General features: G+C 36.2%; 1 protein-coding gene across 1 annotated transcript; it reads left to right on the top strand.

Moving 5' to 3' along the window:
* Positions 1 to 49: 49 nt before the first annotated feature.
* On the top strand, positions 50 to 19,025 carry LOC113671778 (uncharacterized). Its single transcript, XM_089184313.1, has 17 exons — positions 50 to 438; positions 1,911 to 2,161; positions 6,268 to 6,440; positions 7,255 to 7,497; positions 7,612 to 7,674; positions 8,063 to 8,172; positions 8,757 to 8,864; positions 10,898 to 10,991; positions 12,285 to 12,415; positions 12,656 to 12,742; positions 13,361 to 13,476; positions 13,598 to 13,676; positions 14,048 to 14,137; positions 14,793 to 14,897; positions 17,687 to 17,845; positions 17,951 to 18,012; positions 18,337 to 19,025. Exons 1-17 carry the CDS (start codon positions 358 to 360, stop codon positions 18,470 to 18,472), a joined length of 2,088 nt encoding a protein of 695 aa, XP_089040439.1. The 5' UTR covers positions 50 to 357; the 3' UTR covers positions 18,473 to 19,025.
* The last annotated feature ends 898 nt before the right edge of the window (positions 19,026 to 19,923 follow it).

The following is a 19,923-nucleotide window of genomic DNA, read 5'->3' as shown; positions in this document are numbered from 1 at the left end:
TGTAACATTGTTCATTTCTTTCTCAAGGGTTCATGTAAAAAAAACTAAAGGAGAACAAAACATTTTTTTAAAAATTTAGATTGAAATCTTATGGTAATTTTCTATCGTAGGGTTTTGCCATAAAAGATACCGTTAACTGCACTATTCACCCTACCCTACTTAGGTTCGGGTGCGTAGCAACTAAGACATCTAAATGAGGACATTAAAAGAGATTTGGAAAATATTCAGAACATCTTGCGCCGCAGTTATGTTTTGTTTTTCATAACTGAGTGGAATGTTCTTTATCTACTGGATGCGTTAAATGCCCTAAAACCTTCTTAAAGAAGGTAGGGCAAATAATGTTTTTCACTTCTCACCATGAAATCCTCGAAGTCTGTTAAATCTAATGGAACAAATACTCATGGAATCCATGGAGACACGATCACAGCGACGAATTTGGTAAGGTCTAACCCTATTTGTGAACAGAGAAATAACAGCGCTTGAAAATGTCATTACGTGACCTCTTTAGTTACCCGTATTCTTGTAAATGGTTAAGGAGATGATTTGATCGTAAGTCTTAGAAGGCACCTCTAATGCTCACTTTCTAAATTAATGAAGCTTGCAACTGATGTAATTAAAACACTGCTTTGATCCCGCCAGGATTAAAACCGCATCATTATTGATGCTTGGAACTCCTTCGTTTTTATGTGCGACAAGCTGCTTTTCATCCCAGAAAATCTGTGAATGTTTTGGCGATGAAGAGGTTATAATGATGCTATTTAATGAGCAAACTAATGACTAACTGAGGAACTACATAATCATTTCATTTAAATCACACGATAGTTTTAATTGTTGTAGAAAATGCTTTGCAAAAGTATATCAAGGAAAGCTTGCACAAACAAGAGATTTCTTACGTATCATGTAAAACAGGATTTGTACAATGTTAAAAATATTAACCTTACCTGGTATATATATAAATGTTTGAGTGGATTCGATTTAACTCAGTGACCTGGGTTAGGGCTCCAAGGAATTAAATCGAAGACCTCATTTGTTATCCATTATTTACCAACCAACAACTAGAAACGTATTAACACCAAAAACATCTGTTTGGATTCCAAATCAGAAACAAGCCAAGGAATGGTAGATTATGAACCTTACACTTTCCCATAACGAATTGTGATCTACAACCTGATACCATGTTAGCCTCAGAAAAATTTTGATCCAATCTTGAAATCTTGCAAGTCTTTGAGATTACGCTACAAGGAGCTGCAGTTTTGTTTGTTTTCTTATTAGATTGTAAGGTTTTGACCTTTTTCTGAGAATCGCATTTTGCACTTTATTCTCTACTTTTCTATCATGAATGGTATTTTTTGGTCTTTAAGGAATTGCAGTTTGATCTCCTCATGCCAAACATTTTTTCCACTCCCAATTTCTATGCCTGGGAGATATGTAACTCTTGCAGCTCAGACCTATCTTTGATTTAGGATTCCTTCTCTTTTGTTTTAAAAAATGTTAATACTTGATAATAATTTTGAAAGGGAAGATAATAACATTTAAAATGATAAAACTGATCCTCCACTTATACATCATCTGTCTTGATATTAAGAGGAGTTTCAATATTGATAAAAGCTGGTTAATGGTGGTTTACAGCTGCCTATAAGACTTACTGCTGTCAGGTAAGCTTGCAAGCAGTCTCTCTTGTTTAGGTTTCTCCTTATGGCTCCTTTTCTGGATGCCCAGCTGCTTTAATTACACCATTGGTAACCGCTTATGGCAAAAGTTATTGAAAGCTCTGTGTAATGAGAGACTGAATTCTCCTCTAGTGAGTTTTTTGGCCTCATTATTCATAATGGTGTCAATTATTTTAGATATTTGATATTTGTTTTAAAAATTATGCTGAAATATAATCATCATTTGGTGTTGTTTTCTAGGTTGATAAGCCAGAAATTTTACCTATTAAAAAGCAGGCAGCAAAGAAGGCCATATATCGCCGAGCAATTACACCATTACCTCCTAAAACTACCTCAACTGTTAAACCGACTTCAAGACCACAAACTTCCCTAGGGCTTTATAATGAGAAGGGTGGTAGCTTTGATGTTTTGTCAACTGAGTCCAGACCAAGCTCCGCATTTGGATTCAACAGCAATAATGACAGAACAGCAAGTGGACACAAAATTTCCAGGTACTTAACAGTTGATATACAATGCAAACTATTGTTCTAGAGGATGCAGTGGAATCTCATTATCTTGATTATTTTATTGTAAATCTGATATTATGAAAAATTTGTGATCATCTGCAGTCTGTAGATAATTAACACTCAATGATTTTCCTAATTATTAATCAACCACCTTGTCTCAGACTCTCCCCAAAACCTTAAAGTAAGTAAAATTGGAAAACTTGATCTGAGAATTAAAAAAGATATCACTTATTAAACATGCTTGTAACATCCTTGAAAAGAAACTCTGGCTATTTGCTTTATGGAGATAAATTTCAAAAAAAATCTAAATTTTATTTAGTTCAGAAGATTTTGTTTCTCTTTGGGAGACTGTGGGATTGGTTCTTTAAAACTATCCAGGAGACTCTCACATTAACTGGGATTAGAATAATGTTTGAACAAAAAGTGGTATTATAGTAATAATAATAATAATAATAATAATAATAACTTTATTTAAGTGTCAGTGTATTTAGCACTGCTGTGCTAATTGGGGACACTGTAAATAAGGAAACAAATATTGTAAATGAACAGAAACTCGTTAAAAACCCCAACTGGTAGGAGGCAGACCAGTTGGCTATTTACAAAGCGTGCAGGAGTTGAATTCGGGGCCACCGAAGACAAATCCATCCAGTGGCAGGGAGGAGGACTTCCCTGGTGAAAATCTTTCAAGGATCTTACAAGATCTTCATGAGGACCTTTGAGGATCCTCTTCAGGATCTTCATGAGGATCTTCAAAATTCTTGTTAAGATCTTCAAGGATCCTTCATTTTCTTGCCAAGATCTTCAAGGATCTTTGATTTTCTTGCCAAGATCTTCAAGGATCTTTGATTTTCTTGCCAAGATCTTCAAGGATCTTTGATTTTCTTGCCAAGATCTTCAAGGATCTTTGATTTTCTTGCCAAGATCTTCAAGGATCTTTGATTTTCTTGCCAAGATCTTCAAGGATCTTTGATTTTCTTGCCAAGATCTTCAAGGATCTTTGATTTTCTTGCCAAGATCTTTGAGGATCTTTGACTTTCTTGACAAGATCTTTAAGGATCTTTCATTTTTCTGTTAAGATCCTTGAAGATCTTGTCTGGATCTTCAAAAATCTTTACATGAACTTTGAAGATCCTTTAAAGATCTTTGAAAATTCTTTGAGGATCTTCCAAATTCTTGTTAAGATCTTTGAGGATCTCTCATTTTCTTGCCAAGATCTTCAAGGATCTTTTTGAAAATTTTGAAGATCCTTAAAGACCTTGGAAAGAAAATAAAAGACCCTTAAAGATCTTGGCAATAAATTGAAAGATCTTTGAAGATCTTGGCATAAAAAAGAAAGATCCTTGAAGATTTTGACAGCCAAATTAAAGATCTTTGCAAGAGATTTGAAGATCCTTAAAGATTTTGACAAGAATGTCAGTGAACCTTGAAGATCCTGGCAAGGAAATGGAAGATCGTTGAAGATCTTAGCAAGAATGTTATAGAACCTTCGAAATTTTGACAAGAAAATAAGCATACTTAAATCCTCATACTAAGTTAAAAAGAAAAATTGAACCAAACATTACAAAAAACAAAAAAATTAAGATAAAACTTTTTTTTATTGCTAAACAAGAATTACCCATCCTCTTCTAGTAGGACTACTTCTACACTATTTCTGTTCAGACTTTAGGTTAGTACTAAGATTTTCATTTTCCAAAAAATCTGGCAACAGTCCAGCTCAAAGATAAGAAGACCAAAATATATGTGTTAAACTTGTCTAGGACTAGACTATGACCAGACTCAGACTACTCTTACAGAGGGGGTAAACATGAAAAAAAGGCAAACAAGAGTACTTCAATGACTATATTTCTGAACCATATTAACCTATATACCAAAGGAAAGCTTAGGAATCACACATACTGAATATAACTAATATGTTGCCCTAAACTAATTTGTTATTTGACATCAGATCAAATTGTCCACCACATGGTGTGAAAAACCTAGGTAAACTTGAGAAAAGATAACTGCACAAAGATTGCATGAAATCAAGTGTTTTTAGTGTCAAAACAAAGTACTAGGGTCGTTCTTTTGGATGAGCTGAGGAACTTTTGGAGTCGTTTATATTATGGGCACAATGCCCGTTCAAAGTTCACCGAGATTATTAGGTGAGTTATTCCACAACATCTTACTTAAAACTCAGCTTATAGAAACTGTCAGCTTATCCAACTCAACTCAGTAAGAGGATACAGCCCTGAAAACTTCAGATTAATTGAACTAATACATCCTGAGGTACAAAATAAGTGTTTTCGGGAATTCATATGACAACCTCTAAAAGAGCTTTTTGAGTTGGTTACACAGAACCAAGTAAATTCACACCTTCTTCAGAAACATGTCCTTCAGTGAGCGTCGAGGAGAATCTCTCTAGATCGATAAGCCTGTATCCTTGTCCCTGTAACACATCATTTGCATCCTCACTCTCCAAGAGCTCAGAGTAAGAATCATTAGGCGAGGATGGCATCTTCATTTTCTTTCCAGAAGTACCAATGAATTATTTTCATTCAGCCCCAGAGTCAGAGCAATCGCGAGACCTGCTTGGAGTTTGATTGACGATTTCGGTTGTTTCTGTCTCTCTTTTCGCTTGTTTCTGAACTCCAGAAAACGCCTTTCCTTTACCTCTATTTCTGTGTACATTTTCCCTTTAGTTCCGACCATTGTCGATGATATTTGCCGTAACAACGAGCTACTTATGTTTTTATGCGACCGTTAAAAATCTCGGCGCGTATAAATTCCTATCCCATAATGCAAAACCCTATTTGTTGTCATGTAAGTAGTCACAAAGTTTCCCGAAAGCCTCGAGCATGGCGTTGCTATGCGGTAACCTTCATTACACTCATTGCACAACAATTTTCTGCGAAAATTCCTTGTTGTGTTTAAATTATAAAACAGTGAGCTCTAAATTTACAATTTTGTTATGTTTGAAATTACTTGAGGATTTCAAAGGAACCTAATTCATAATGCAGAGATGTGGTAGAGATCTTGACAAAGTTGCCTTTGAGATCCACATCAAATTCAAAAAGGATCCTTACAAAGAGCTATACAAAATCATGAAATGAATCTTTTAAAGATATTTGGAAGATCCTTTTCAATTCCTTGAGAATCTTAAAGGATTGTAGAACAGATCATGCAAAGATCTTGACTAGGATCCTTGTAACTCCTAATCAAATTCTTAAGGATCTTAGCAAAGATCTTAGCAGGATCCCTAAAAGGTTCTTCTGAAGGTCTTTAAAAGCTCCTCATTAAATCCTTGAGGATCCTGAAGGATCCTTGAAAAGATCCTGCAAAGATCTTGACTTAAGGATCCTTGTAAGATCCTGATCAAATTCCTAAGGATCCTGGCAAAGATCTTTACAGGATCCTTGAAAGGATCTTTTGTAGGTCTTTAAAAGATCCTCATTAAATCCTTGAGGATCTTGAAGGATCCTTGAAAAGATCTTGCAAAGATCTTGAGTAGGATCCTTGTAAGATCCTGATCAAATCCTTAAGGATCCTTGCAAAGATCTTAATAGGATCCTTGAAAGGATCTTTGGAAGGTCTTTAAAAGATCCTCATTAAATCCTTGAGGATCTTGAAAGATCCTCAAAAAGATCCTGCAAAGATCTTGACTAGGATCCTTGCAAGATCCTGATTAAATCCTTAAGGATCCTTACAAAGATCTTGAAAGGATCCTTGAAAGGATCTTTTGAGGGTCTTTGAAAGATCCTTGCTAAATCCTTGAGGATCTTGAAGGATCCTTGAAAAGAACTTTGCGAGGATCCTTATGAGGATCTTTGTAATATCCTTTGAGGATCTTTATCAAATCCTTGAGGATCTTAACAAACGTTTTTGCTTACAAAGATCTTTGAGGATCTTTTACAGATCCTTTAAAGATCTTTTAAAGATCCTTGTCCCTAAGGATCTTTGGCAGGTCTTTGTCAATCCTTGAAGATCCTCAAAGATCCTGTGAGGTTTTTCACCAGGGTTGAACCCGGGACCTCCGGCTTACAAGTCCAGCGCCCTAACCACTAGGCCACGCTCGCCTCCTAAAATTGTATGCTATATTTTTGATATACACACAGATTGAAAAGTCCTCAAAAAGGTAAAAGTGGGGTCAAGAGCTCACAAAAATCTAAGAAAGTTCCACCAAAAGCCAGAGTGGTCTGGAAGGATCATGCTGAACAGCAAGGACAAGCAACAAACACTGATGCAAAATCATCAAATGCTGATCAACCAAAATTAAATGGCAGTGGGAGTAAGTTTACTAACCTAATGAATCAAGACAATTTTTTACCTCAATTGGCAGTAATGTTGTAATCTGATTGGCCAATTTGCCATTGTTGATAAGGGTACAGACAATGCTGCTTGCATCAATGTGTCAGGCGCTGATCACTGAAAGAATCCTTTTATTTGAGATTGATATTGTGATAAAAATCAAACTGACAGTGGTTTAGTGTGGTCTATACCAATATCCACAGTGATATTTGTCATCATAGAGGCAAAAATTTGTTGCAGACTCTCTCACTTGCATCTCATAATCCACAACATTTTGACCACTGTAATGACAAATATCATTGACAATAAGAGTACAGATGGTGAGACTGTCCTCAAGCCAATGTTGATTTGTTAAATTGCCATTTTTTCAAGGTGGCCTGCAATCTGTTAGCCCTTTTGAAATTATAGTTATGTAAATTTCTGGTTCATTATTTACTACATTATTTACGTGTTAGAATAAAGGCATACTCATGGCTTTGTTAGTGCAAGTAGTCTCATCTGGCATGGTAAATTAGTCGGCGTACATGAGCATGCCTGAGTTCAAAGGTTTTGATCAGCATGCCTGAAAGTTTCCATTTAAATTATAAACTGAAAATGAATAAAGGGGGTAAGTTTCTAAAGAAAATGTGGCACTGCATATTTGGGGGATATTACAAAATAAGAGCCAATGCTTTAAACATCAGCTTTAATCAAAAACTCTTTACGATCGGTAATTTTGCATTAACAACCCAGATAATTGAATTATCGTAAATTATAAACTACATTTCCTCTGTCATAATTATCTAAATTATTAGGCAATTCTTTAACTCCTCAAACATGGGCAAGGAGCTTATTAGACAGAGAGAGAGTTCTTCCTCGTCGACGCACAGGATTCAATGCAGGTGCCCTTATTCCTGGATCTGTCTCCACCATGGTGTCCCTCCCAGAAACTGATGAAAATCAAAACACGGCTTCACTAGCCTCCCCTTCATTTCAAGATATCTTGGACCATGATGCAAGTTCTGAATATGATACTGATCTGGAGGAAGACTTTCCAGGTAACTATTAATATTGCCAGTAGTGCTTAAACTACAGTTTTAGTCACTTGCTGATATAAAATTGTTACAGTGCAGTTTAATTTTTGTGTCATCAAACAACTGTTTTATTTTCAGTGCCACGAAAAGCTTTTGATCCTACTGGAAAAAATTTATATCACAAGTTATGCAAAGAGGGAGGTGAGATAACAACTTGTTCATATCACATTTTGTTGATTAGAAAAAATTGTAACAAAGTTTATTTTAATGATTTTGTTTGTAAAGGTGATTTTATTGAATATTTCAATGTAGCCTTTTGTCATCAGATGTTACATTAAATGTCAAAGATTATAGAATGTTAACCATTATCAGTGAAAGTAGCTCAACTCTAAATTCATTTAAGTCAGAAACACAAAAAGGTGTGAGTGCTAGATCACTATTTTCATCCCTTTATAGATATTATAATTGGCCTTAAAATTTTTATTTGGGAGTCTTCCTTTCCTAGATTATTCATCTAGTTGGTTGATGGCTCATTTAGATAATTTTTAATGCAATAAAAATTTAAAATAGTTGTAATTTTCTTCAACAGATCTTGTTCCAGTTTCATTCCTGTCTGACCGCCTCAACTGTCAGGAAGTGATCATGAAACATCATGGGCTTGGATCACAGGGAACATTTCCTATTGCTAGAGCTCTTATTGTATGTTCATTAACCCTGTACTCCCTAACATCAGCGTGCAATTTCCTCATACTTTTCTCTATAAATTTCCTATGTCACTTATAAAGAGAATTTGTCTAATAATTAAGAGTGTCTTGGGTTCATGATCATTTCCTTTATTCTTGTGACCTCGATGTTTGATTCAGGGGTGGTAATCTTGGGAGAAATTAGAAGCTTGCCACTCTTAAGGGCTTAAGGGTTAACTTAAGGGTTTATATGGGTTATTGAAAACCTGGGAAGCCAGGGAATACTGTAATATAATTTCCAACCTTTCAAAGTCATGAAATTTGATATAAGGTCATTCAGTGTCATGGAAAATGACTGAATGTGTTATTTTTGAAAAATAATGTAAGGAAATCTTTGTCATGTGGTTCTTTTCACATTATAAGGGTGGGGTCAAATTTGCCACAGGCAAAGACATAGTAGGGGGCAAAACAAAGATTAAAATGTCACTATTGTAAAAAGCCTAGAGGTAACCAGCAATGGGCATGCTTGATATGCCTCGTAGTTTGGAGCAAAGCACAACTAAATCTTCACATTTTTTTTGTTTTCTATCTTCTTTGCAGAAAAACACATTTACAGAGAAGTTAGATTTGACAGATAACTATATAGAGGCAGCTGGAGGGGTGGCGCTTGCCAGAATGTTGCTGGACAACTGTTACATCACTGAGATTGTAAGCTACTAAAACTCTGAACCTACATAGAATGCTTCTAAAGAGCTTTTTAATTCCAGTCTAGATATGATTTTATATAAATACATATTTGAGTTATTTCCAGTGCAGTAATCATTTATAACATAATTAGACAAAGAAAATGAGGTATTTATTTCTGCATGTTAAATAAGGAGTCAGAGAGAAATATCATGATAGCATGGTTTACATTCATTTACTTCTTGGACATTTAAAGAGATCATATTCTGAATGCTTTGTGTCTGAAGACTTTGGCTTTTACTCTGAGCCATTATTTGTGACAAAGGGTAAACCATTCTGTGTGTTCATATGATTCTTCCAAAATCTGCTTCAATGAGCATCAAGAAATCAATGTTGGTTAGAGTTTCTTTTTAGCAGCTTAGACAACAGATATAGACAGGAAGTTATAGCTACTGCCAATCTGAGGGTCACACTTAATCCAGGTATTGTTCTATTCCACATGACATTATAGTGTAATCATAAAACTTAAGTATAGTATGATTTCAGTGAACTTCAAGTTACTTACTTTAGTAATTTGAAAAAGGAATAGATAGTTACTTATACATTAGCTGTGTAATATTTAATGAGAGTAGATCTGAAAAATAGTGTTTTTTCAAACACTTGACTATATGTATCTTAACCAGTGTGTTAAGGGACTGTTATGCTGCATCGATTGGCTACGTCAGTTGATAGGGGTGAATTAGCTACAGAGGTGAATTATGTATCGCTGACATTTTGTGCAGTTAACAATTTTCAAGTGGAGTGCAAGCACATTAGGGAACAACAGATGTTAGAATTGTCACCTTTTCAAAGCTCACTATAGTGAATGATTGTCACTATAGAAAGACCAAAAATAGGTCTGATGGAATAAGCACCTAAAGATTCCCCAGTGTTAAGAAGAACACTTAACCATGAGAGTTATTTGTATGAGACATGTTTTCAGTATCCAATGATATACTTCAGTCAGAATGTAATAAATATAGATCTTAAAATAACTGATTTCCTCAATATAATTTATATCCTGAATATTTACAATTGTGATAAATGATAGTGTTGTCTCTATAAATACTGTCCTAGTATAAATCATCATATTTGAAGTGACAAGTAAATATTTAATTGGATATACATTTGAATAAAGACACTTTAAAAACTTGTTTTAACATATTGAAGAATGTATTAAAATGATTATTTCATGGCAGTTTTTAATGAAATCATCAGTGTTATCACTAATAACTTAAAGGTGAGTTGAATCTATTTTCCACAAATGATACTAAACTTGCTTAATAATAAGTGCTGCATTGATCAATTCTAAAAGTTTTAAGTTTTCTCTGCTAGACAAGAATCAAACTTAAAAATTTTGATTTAACTAACTATAGGATACATGTCATTAACATAGTTATCTCCTGAGTTGGAAGAGTGTAACCTTGGCAACTTAGCCATGACCCCTAAAGGAACTGGCAGGCACGGCACTGTGAAATCATTCTGTTGAATGATTGGCTACATGTGATAACGAATGTGTGGCAAACACTCACAGTTAGCAGATACCATTACTCATAAAGGTCATTACAAGTAACTGCACAGAGGCTTGATTTAGACTTTTTGACTTCTTTGACTTTAAATATAGAGTAGGAGTACACTGTGAATACAAAATGTTGATAAAAAGGAAATGATTTACACCATGTTTAACAAAGCAGTGATTATCTTTTGTTTGACTCATTGTGGTCTCTTCTGTTTCTGGATGCAGCTTTATGCCATGAATTAACTCCCAAGATCTGATTGTTAATTCTCCGCTCTGGCTGCTTCACTTTCCTTGTAAAGTGGTTATGAGATTTAGGGTTTGATCAAGGTAATATCTTGTACCTGATAAATTTGGGTATTCTCACAACTTGTTTGCTAGATAATGTGTGAATGCTCTAAGGAGAAGTTACACGTTAATCACTTCTGGGAGTTAAAGGGTTAAATGTACACTGATCACAGCTGCCATCTTTTGGTACTGATGTATCATGTTTCATTCATAGAACCTGTCAGAAAATTTCCTCCGTTCAGAGGGTGGCTTAGCTTTTGCCAGCATGTTACTGAAGAATCAGTCTTTGGTAAAGTTGGTGTTAAGATGTGAGTAAATAATTTAGTGGAGAATTTTAAAGTCAGAGTTTTGTTGAACCTTTTAGAGGAAGGGGTAAGATACACTTGTTGAAGAATGGTTACCACCATTACGAGCTTATGATAAGAAAATGTCCCACGCACTGGTTGATACCATTCTAGGTAAACAAGGAAAGGTGACGACAACTTGGCGATACCATTTCTTGGTCAACTTTGATGATTATTGTGATTTTTTAAATTATTTTCCATCCGTAATCTGATATCCTCGTCTCCCGTCTTTTTCCCTATATTTCGTTCTCTTGATTTTCATGATGTTCTTTTTCTTTCCTTTTTTTTTTTTTTTTTTTTACTCAAGTTTCCTTGATTTTCCTCATTGTAATCAACGCATTAGCAATAAATTTAAGAGGAGTTTTATTTCCTGACGACTCGACCCAACTCTTCTATCTACACGCCATTGTCAGTGGTTTTTAAGTAAAGTATTACGAACATAATACATCAAGAACAGATCGACTGATTACAAGATTGGAAATAACATAGGAAATACAAATAACAAGAAATATGTATAGCATAGGCAATACTAATAACATGAGGAACATGGGACACTCGACGAAAGAGCAATTTACCTGACGATTTTGGAATACGGCTGCATAAGAACGTACTTGCGATTACCTTTTAACTCGAGCTCACACCTTTTTATTTATATATAATAAGTTTATATAATAAGCTCAAAGACATATAATAAGATAATAAGCTCAGTTATGCACGCATTCTGATTGGTTCTCACTTATGATCTATTGGAGGACAGACGTATAGATGACGTCATCATTAAAACTTTTTTAATCCTTTATTATATAAAACAAATAGATTCCAAGTTGCCGTGCGTCTGTTCAGTAAAAGATCACAGAGGACGTCAAAATGTGGTAAGAACAGAAAAGTGGCACACGAGGCCCCACCGAGTGTGTCACTGATGTTTTGACGTCCTCTGTGATCTTTTATTAAACAGACGCACAGCAACTTGGAATCTATTTGTTAATTGCATGATTCGCGCAAAGGTCAAATTTATATAGATAGCCGCGCGGACTAGGGCTAGGAGGGGGAATTGGTTTCTACTCTCATTTTCCTTTTTAACATAGCAGACAAGTAAACTTGCTTTGTAATTTTGGAATTTATCAACTGAGTTGATGATGTAAATTGGCCACCGCAAAGAGTTTCAAAGCTGACGCTTCAAGCGTTAGCCCTTCGTCAGAGCGAATGATCAGTCTTAGCCTTATGTTTTGCCTTTTTTCTATCTTTCTCTCACTCTAGCAAATCACTTAGGCGACAAGGACGCCAAAGCCTTTGCAGATGCCCTGAGAGAAAATCGAACTCTAACATACCTCGACCTGAGCCACAATGACATTGGAGAGATGGGTGGTATTTACTTGGGAGCAGGACTTGTAAGAAGCTAAGAAAATACCATTTTTTCCCCTAAGTTCTACGCATTTCTTTTTGTTTAAGCGAGAGAGTTGGGTGCTTTATCGTGTGGCAGTCCTCCAGATTAGACCAGAACAACAAGAAAACATCCCGGCAATTGACGACCCAAGCTGTTTCTATCGCGCTTCGATTTACTATCTGAACGCTTGCAACAGGCTATGTCCACTTACAGTGGCTGGTTAACTGATAATTTGTTTTTTTAGGGCATGAATTATGGCCTGAAACATCTGGATGTCAGCTGGAACTGTATAAGGTTCAAAGGTGCTGTTGGAATGGCACAGGGCTTGAAGGTAACTCACATTCACCGTTGAACTTCAGTCGTATCGCTCACCAGCTCCCTGTTGGCTTGTTAGCTCAGTTGGTCGAGCGCTGCACCGGTATCGCAGAGGTCATGGGTTCAAATCCCGTACGGGCCTGACTGATCTTTTTCAGGTCCTATTTTCAACTACTCGTTTCAGTAGTGTTCTTAGCTGCGTGAATCTCTTACATTCGTTTCTTCACCGCAGTGCAAATATATGAATTTCATATATCTAAAATCATTGTTCACTTTTCTGTTACTCATTTTGTGTAACCCTTTAACTCTTATAAGTGAGAAAGACAGAATTTCTCCTTACAATATCGATACAATATGAAGCAAAAAAGTGATGAGATTTAATAAATGTCAATTAGGGGATTATTAGTTGATCCAATACCAATTCTCTGAAGTAATGGGGGGAATTGTTTAGCAGACAGTAAGGAGAATTACTAAATAAATGAGATTAGGGAGTGAAAGGAGTAAATTATTTTTTGAGGTGCATGGGTTGATTATCTTTTTAAACTTTGAATTTCTGCTTTTCGTTCTTGCAAATGGGGAAGGTCTTAGATCTCCTAGGTATACTGAACTGTTTCATTTGGTCTTGTAACACCAGACGAATGATTGTCTAGCTCATCTAAACATTTCTTGGAATGGCTTATCGTTGCTGGGTTGTGTTGCACTGGGACGATTTCTAAAGAAGAATGAAGCTTTGGAATCTCTCGACATAAGGTATCAATTCCTAAAGAAGTACAAAATAAATACATGTTTAGAATGTTACTGAAAAGAATTTCGAAACGTAATTTCGACACACTAGTCGACAAAAGATAATTTCTCTAATTATTACTTGTAGTAACAATCGTATTGGACTATTGGCAACACAAAAGCTAGCCCTTGGCATTGCTGCTCATCCAAATCTCAAGGTTCTCAAGGTAAGTGAGAAAATCAGCGTTTTGCATTAAGATTTTAAAGTTAACACCTCTTTGTCGAATACAGGATTGCAATGGGTTTGCTTGAAAACGCTCTGTGATTGGTCCAGAAAACTCGTACAATCAAATGCAAAACTAAAACCAATCGCGACTTAGTCATCTGCATTTTCCCGCGTCTCAGGCGGTTAGCTATGATTGGCTCCTGGAGAGATATTCCATTGTTCGGATTGGCTGTAGTGACTACTGGTACATGTAGTGCTTTTACGCAGTTGAAATGCGCGTTATACTTTATGTTCAAGAAGAATCTCTTTTGAGGTATTCGTGCCGTGGTTTCGGTGATTGAAAACGTTCTTGGTGGTTCTTATTTACTACAGATCGGTAAGAATCCAATAGGTGACGGAGGTGTTGAGACACTTTTGAATGTCATTAAAGCTCATCGAGCAATCAAGTTCTTGTCTCTTGAGGTATGCTCATGTAGTTTTGACTTAAAAGAATGAAGTAATTAGTTTGTAAGGGTCCGTTTGGCTGTAAAAGTGGAAGAATTAAACACTTACTAGATTACCAACATGAAGTTATGCTGTAGCCTGCTCAACTTTCCTACGTTAACCATTATATCAAATTTTTATAATCTGGTGCGTGATGCGTCAGCGCTTCTTCAGTTCAGCGGTTGCATTGACCAAAGATGCAAAACAGGAAACATAAGAGGGTTAAATGAGGGTGAGTTGACAGATGGCACAGAAACATTGGCAATTAACAACATTGGAAGAGGGTGAGGGGCGAAAGAACGTGATGCTTTGTTCTTGAGAAGTGTCCCAGGTAATTGTATTTAGGAGTGTTGGAAGGTTGAGAGTTGCCCAAGCGTTTGGACGTGTGGAAAGAGAGAGTGGTGACGCAGAGGCGAGGTTTCTGTTATTTTTCACGACCGTAATGTGCGGTAACGAGGTTATAACGCTCGAAGTGTCAAATTTTCAAAATTCCCAGTGGTGGTTGACTTCACCTCTCGATTGAGAGGTGAATTTCGTATAGACAGCCACAAAGGCTACCCTACATGGTTTAAAAATAACAGAATTCGATTTTTTGATTTCGTTACTGCTTTTCGTAATCCATTTACTTTTTTAGGACATCACTGTATCTCCAAAAATATACGATGAAATAAAAGAGATCGAGAAGGAAAAGGGTGTCACTATTATTACAGGCGGTATTGGTGGTTATAAGAGACCAAAGGTTTGTACCTTTTTATGCTCATTTCATTTTTGCTGTTGTCGCGGCGAGGGGCTGTCGCCGTCATCGACCCACAGATTCCCTTCCATATACAAAAATGCTGCTCGATGATTTATTGGAAAAAAACTATTCCTTGATTCTTTGGGACTCTTTAAGATCCAATCTCGTCCTCACATCTGTTTTTTCAGAACAAGGTTTCACTGAAAAAAAATTAACTAGTTTCCAAAAATTGTGAAACGTTTTTATCATTTTTCAATTTTCATAAACTTCCTTTAAAGTCTCCTTTTTTTGCATCAACTTTGTATTTGATGCTCGAAGCTTATGAGTAGGTGACGTCATAATCTGTGTCATTCAAATGTCACAGGATGTGACAAGCTTGATCTCCTTTGCCATCCTCGTTCGCATCACATGACATGCTCTCTCTCCTCATGTTGCGTGACAACACCAAACGATGACTGTGAATGATTGCCCAGCTAGAGTCTGTTTGTCAATTTTTAAATTTTATTCATTATTTTGAGGGAATATTTGAAAATAACATCATTGACCTATTCATGAAAACTCACTCAAAAACTAGCTACTTGATACGGTCTACCAGCCAGTTCTAATGGAAGTCAAAAGCACAACAAATCGTGAGTTATGCCAGACAGTTGCTATAAACGCAATACTGGCTGAGGCTTCAAATCTTAACGACTTTCTAATAGGCTCCTTAAAACTGTCGGTTAAGGTTAGTAAATGGCACGTGTAGTTTATTGGGTCTTCTAGAAACCGGAATTCATGAATAAATGAATGAAGACAAACAAACGACCCAACGAACCATTTGTGTTTTCGTGTTTTTCAAAAACCAAATGACGCTCTGTATTCCTTTCTTTGTCTCTGTGCTTATTCCAGTTACTAACAGAAGCCATAGAAAGGTCGTTAAAATAGTCTGATATCAGCTAGAGACGGCTTAAGTGCTGATATATTAAAAGACCTTTTGTAGACTTCGGTCGTTTTCTTTTTCGGGTTTTGTGGATATTCCAACCGTTTTCCGAGGTCTTTTAAAAGTGGAGAAGCCTTATGACTCAAATTCCGTAATGGCCTTCAAGAATGCCTTTTCATCAATTCCGAAGATGCTCGAAAGTTTTGGCCTTTTGTGTATTTTTCCTTATTTGAATTTAAATATAAAGATGTTAGACCTCTAGAAAACTGCGACATATGTAAGAGACAATTGACTAAGTGTTTTCTGGGTGACGACAGTGCGTTTTTATTTCAATATAACACACTCTAATGGCGCCAGAAACATCTTAACCTTGCGATTTAAAGGGCCCATATGTTGTGGTGGTTGTGATTTTGGATATTTTCGTTCTTTCTAAGTAGGGAAAAAAATCGTCTCGGTCGGCAGAGTTAGTTACCGACGTTAAGAGGCCGGGGAAGAAAGGGGAGGGGGTGGCCATTCCCTTTTTCGGCCTAAACAGGTATATTCCACAAACAGGGTATAGTTTTCGGGATTTTGAATCTCCCGAACAACGTTTCTTTCAAGACATGATGTCTTGAATAAAGCGAAATGGCGGTGCTACGCAGTTTACATGGCCTTTACTATCAATTATTTTTCAATTTGATTGAGGTTTTAATATGTGACTATTCTGGAAGTGACTCCATTTTAGGCTCTGAATTTTCCCTTGAGAGTGTGCTTCCCTCCGTCCCCCCCAGCCACCCCCCCGGTTTGTTAAGGTTACGTAACGCACAAGGATGATTTGTCGGCATCATACGAAATTACACAATCTTACAATTTGGTCTGTCTACCTACTTTTCCAGTTCTTGCAAACTCCATTTGAAGAGATTATTTTTTTAAGAATTCCCCATCGATGCCCATTCCTCCTTTTTTTTCTTTGTCGTTCTTTAAGTCATTTTATCGTTTCAAGCTGTCTCTTGGGCAATTTTTGACAAGTACCCTTAAAATGACTTATGGCTATTGATAAGCCGAGAACACTTCTCATATCATCGGAAACATTATTTTTAAATTACCTTGTTTTAACACTTGTGACCTCATTTTCATACCATGAACTTTAGACGAGACAGTATATAATTAAGTGGTACAATTTTAAAGAAATATATTGCTTTGCTAATCATAACGCTTTGACGAATGAAATACGTTTCAAAGTGTAGGCAATATACTCGTATTTTATCTGCACGTGACATCGAGTATTGGCATCGAACTTTGTTCGTTAAACAGTGGTCAAATTGACGTGATAGTTTCGAGAGGAGCCACTCCGACTCACAACTAATATATTTTACTATTAGTCTTAATTTGCCTGCGTTCAGTTGTATTGTGAAGTATCCTACGTTTTACTTGTAGTAATTTTCTGTAATTTGGTGCACAGGCTGTGAATATATTTTATTTTCAGACAGTGAATTTTTATGTTTTGCAGTGGAGTTTCTTTTACCATTGCCTTTGAATAAGTAACCACAACGTAAACACCTCTTTAAAACACGATTTGCGTAGGTTTGTAATCCACATCAGGGCAAAGGTTTGGTATAGTTTATGGTTAATGAAATCATAAGAAGTCCCTCGATGGTGCAACAATCGTTTTCCATTCATTCAGGATCTCGTAGATTCAGTTACGATTCAAGAATGTCCTTTTTCCATGATACTTGCCGAAAACATTTGTCACTTTATGGCGTCACATATATTATGAAGCTCTCTCAGCTTCTTTTAATAAACTGTTTATTTTTTATTTTGAGTTTGCATAATTTTTTAGTAGAATAGCGTCATCTTTTAAGTGTTTTTCTCAAAATTATTTTTAATCTTTCAGGAAATGCCCCCTGGTATGCGTATACTGCTTACTTTCATTCAAGATAACCGGCTTCGCCTGGTTGACTGGTTTAACCAGTTTGACAAGGACCACAGTGGTGGTATTTCTCGCGAGGAGTTTAAGATCGGGCTGAAGGAGACTGGGCTTGTGATGACGCAGGTATCATTCGGTTTTTGATTTGATGGTTTCTCCCTCTGATCTACTGTTCCCATACAGATCATTATTTTATACTCAAATTTGAGTTCCTGTCTTCTTCCATTGCAGAGGCAGCTTGATCGTTTAATTGACTTCATCGACATAAATGACGATGGTGAAATTGAGTACAGGTAAATGGCTAATATTATTTTCTAAAAGATTGTCTAATCCTTGGAGGATCACAATGGCCAAACAAACGAAAGAAAATACCGCAGAGGGCCAATGAGAACTCGAAATAAAAACATGCAAACCACCTAAAGCACGGGAAAACGCGGTTGGCCAAGTTTCTTTTAGTTTTAGTTTGTATCTAATTGGTTGAGAGGGTGATGTTTATTTCTGGTGACATTTCTGTCCAATCAATAAATCAATCAATCAATCGATCCCGGATCAGTTTCTAGACTTTATTAAAACTTGTTCTAACTTGATAACTGTGTTTCTCTCGTTTCCTCCAACAGTGAACTTATGCGAGGTCGTGAGATTACAATACAAGAAATTCGCCAAGAGAAAAAAATTGAAGAAAGGCAGAGAAAGTTTGATGAGGAGCGCATGCGTCTGCCTAAACTAGAGGGCTACGATTACGACCTTATGTAAAGAGGAAACTGGGGGACCAGTACTACGCCGGTGAAGTGTTCAGGTCTGCATATGCATCGAGGGGACTGGGACAGGCAACATTTATCGCACAGTTGTTGAACAAGAAACGTGTCTTATGTACATCAGTAGGAAGAGATGCTGTGTTAAACAGTGACGTGATATACATGGAACTATTGATTATTTATTGGCTCTGCAAAAGTGAATGTGATTGTGGCTTTTAAACCGGGAATGGCCGAAATAGAGCTCGGAGATATTCGTAAATGTTCGAATGCTTGGAAGTTGAACAGCTAATCTATGGTCAAGGATGGTCGACTCTGTAAATATACACTTTTACTGACATTTTAAGTTAACGAACGAAATTTGTTGAACTTCAAAATTTTTCCCACCCAACTTAATATATAACTGTCAGATGTAATATATTTTTACTTGCTCTTAAAAAGACGAGTCGTATTTCGAAAGAATCGAACTGATGATGTCTAATTTATATGTGTGGAGCTCATTTTTATTGCAAAAGATAGTGATTAAAGGCAAAGAAAGTAATCATGTTTTCGAATTGTTCTCCATGTTATTGTTGAAATAATCGATGCCTAACAGTAGATATTGATTATTATTACTATAATTGATACTTTACAATAGTAATAGGACTGAGTGGAGTCCAATTCGGTTTGTAATCATACGAGTGATAATAAAATTGGACGACCGCATAGCGGGAGTCCGATTTTTTCATCACGATTATGATTACAGACCGAATTGGGCGACACGAAGTCTTATAACTAAGTAATCATAAAAATTACAATTTCTGGGTAAAAAAAAAAAAAAGCCAAGTTATGAAAGAAATGGAAAATTTGCATTAAATGACTGACAATTTCGGAGTCTGTACACTGTTTCTATGATGATTGAAACAGTTGCTTAGTTGATTTAAGCTACAACTCTGAATGTGATTGGCTTACTGAACTGTCCAATAACAAACTTTCCGTATAACAAACTGTCTGATAACAACTTGGCAAGTGAATTAGGGAAAACTAGAAATTTTAAACCAATCAAAATCGAGGAAATTGTAATTTTTTTGATTAAAACAAAACTAGTTGTAAAGATGACGATAATGAAAAATGAACTAATGTTGCATTGAGATGATTTGATGAAAACTCTTACCGTGAGACAGGCGGCAATGAGCGAGTTTTACTCTTTCTCTAATATAGTACCTTGAGAGATAGCTACAGCTCTTCAGAGGCTTAGAGGGATTAGTGATGAGTCACCACCAAATTTGTAAAAACCAATTATGTACTCTTTTTCCTTCCCCGACTTTTGAAGTACCCGAAAGCTATCACTTTTAGGTTGACCAACTCAGTCCACTGGGGTGTCCCTTAAGGCGTGTTCACTGGCATTGACATTCAATGCAAAAATCGACTTATAACTTTATGTATACGCTATCTTTTTGTTTTATTTTTATT

The sequence above is a fragment of the Pocillopora damicornis genome, chromosome 10 (assembly GCF_964200805.1).
Source record: "Pocillopora damicornis chromosome 10, jaPocDami1.2, whole genome shotgun sequence".
In the NCBI taxonomy this organism is placed as follows: Eukaryota; Metazoa; Cnidaria; class Anthozoa; order Scleractinia; family Pocilloporidae; genus Pocillopora; species Pocillopora damicornis.
The sequence above is the reverse complement of the archived record's forward strand: the minus strand, read 5'-3'. Positions and strand labels throughout refer to the sequence as shown.

Excerpts from the sequence above, each read along its gene's own strand:
- LOC113671778 (XM_089184313.1), top strand. The coding sequence starts at position 358 with ATGAAATCCTCGAAGTCTGTTAAATCTAATGGAACAAATACTCATGGA. Across the intron at positions 7,675-8,062 it reads CAAGTTATGCAAAGAGGGAG|ATCTTGTTCCAGTTTCATTC; the intron begins GTGAGATAACAA and ends TTTCTTCAACAG. Across the intron at positions 17,846-17,950 it reads CTGGGCTTGTGATGACGCAG|AGGCAGCTTGATCGTTTAAT; the intron begins GTATCATTCGGT and ends CTTCCATTGCAG.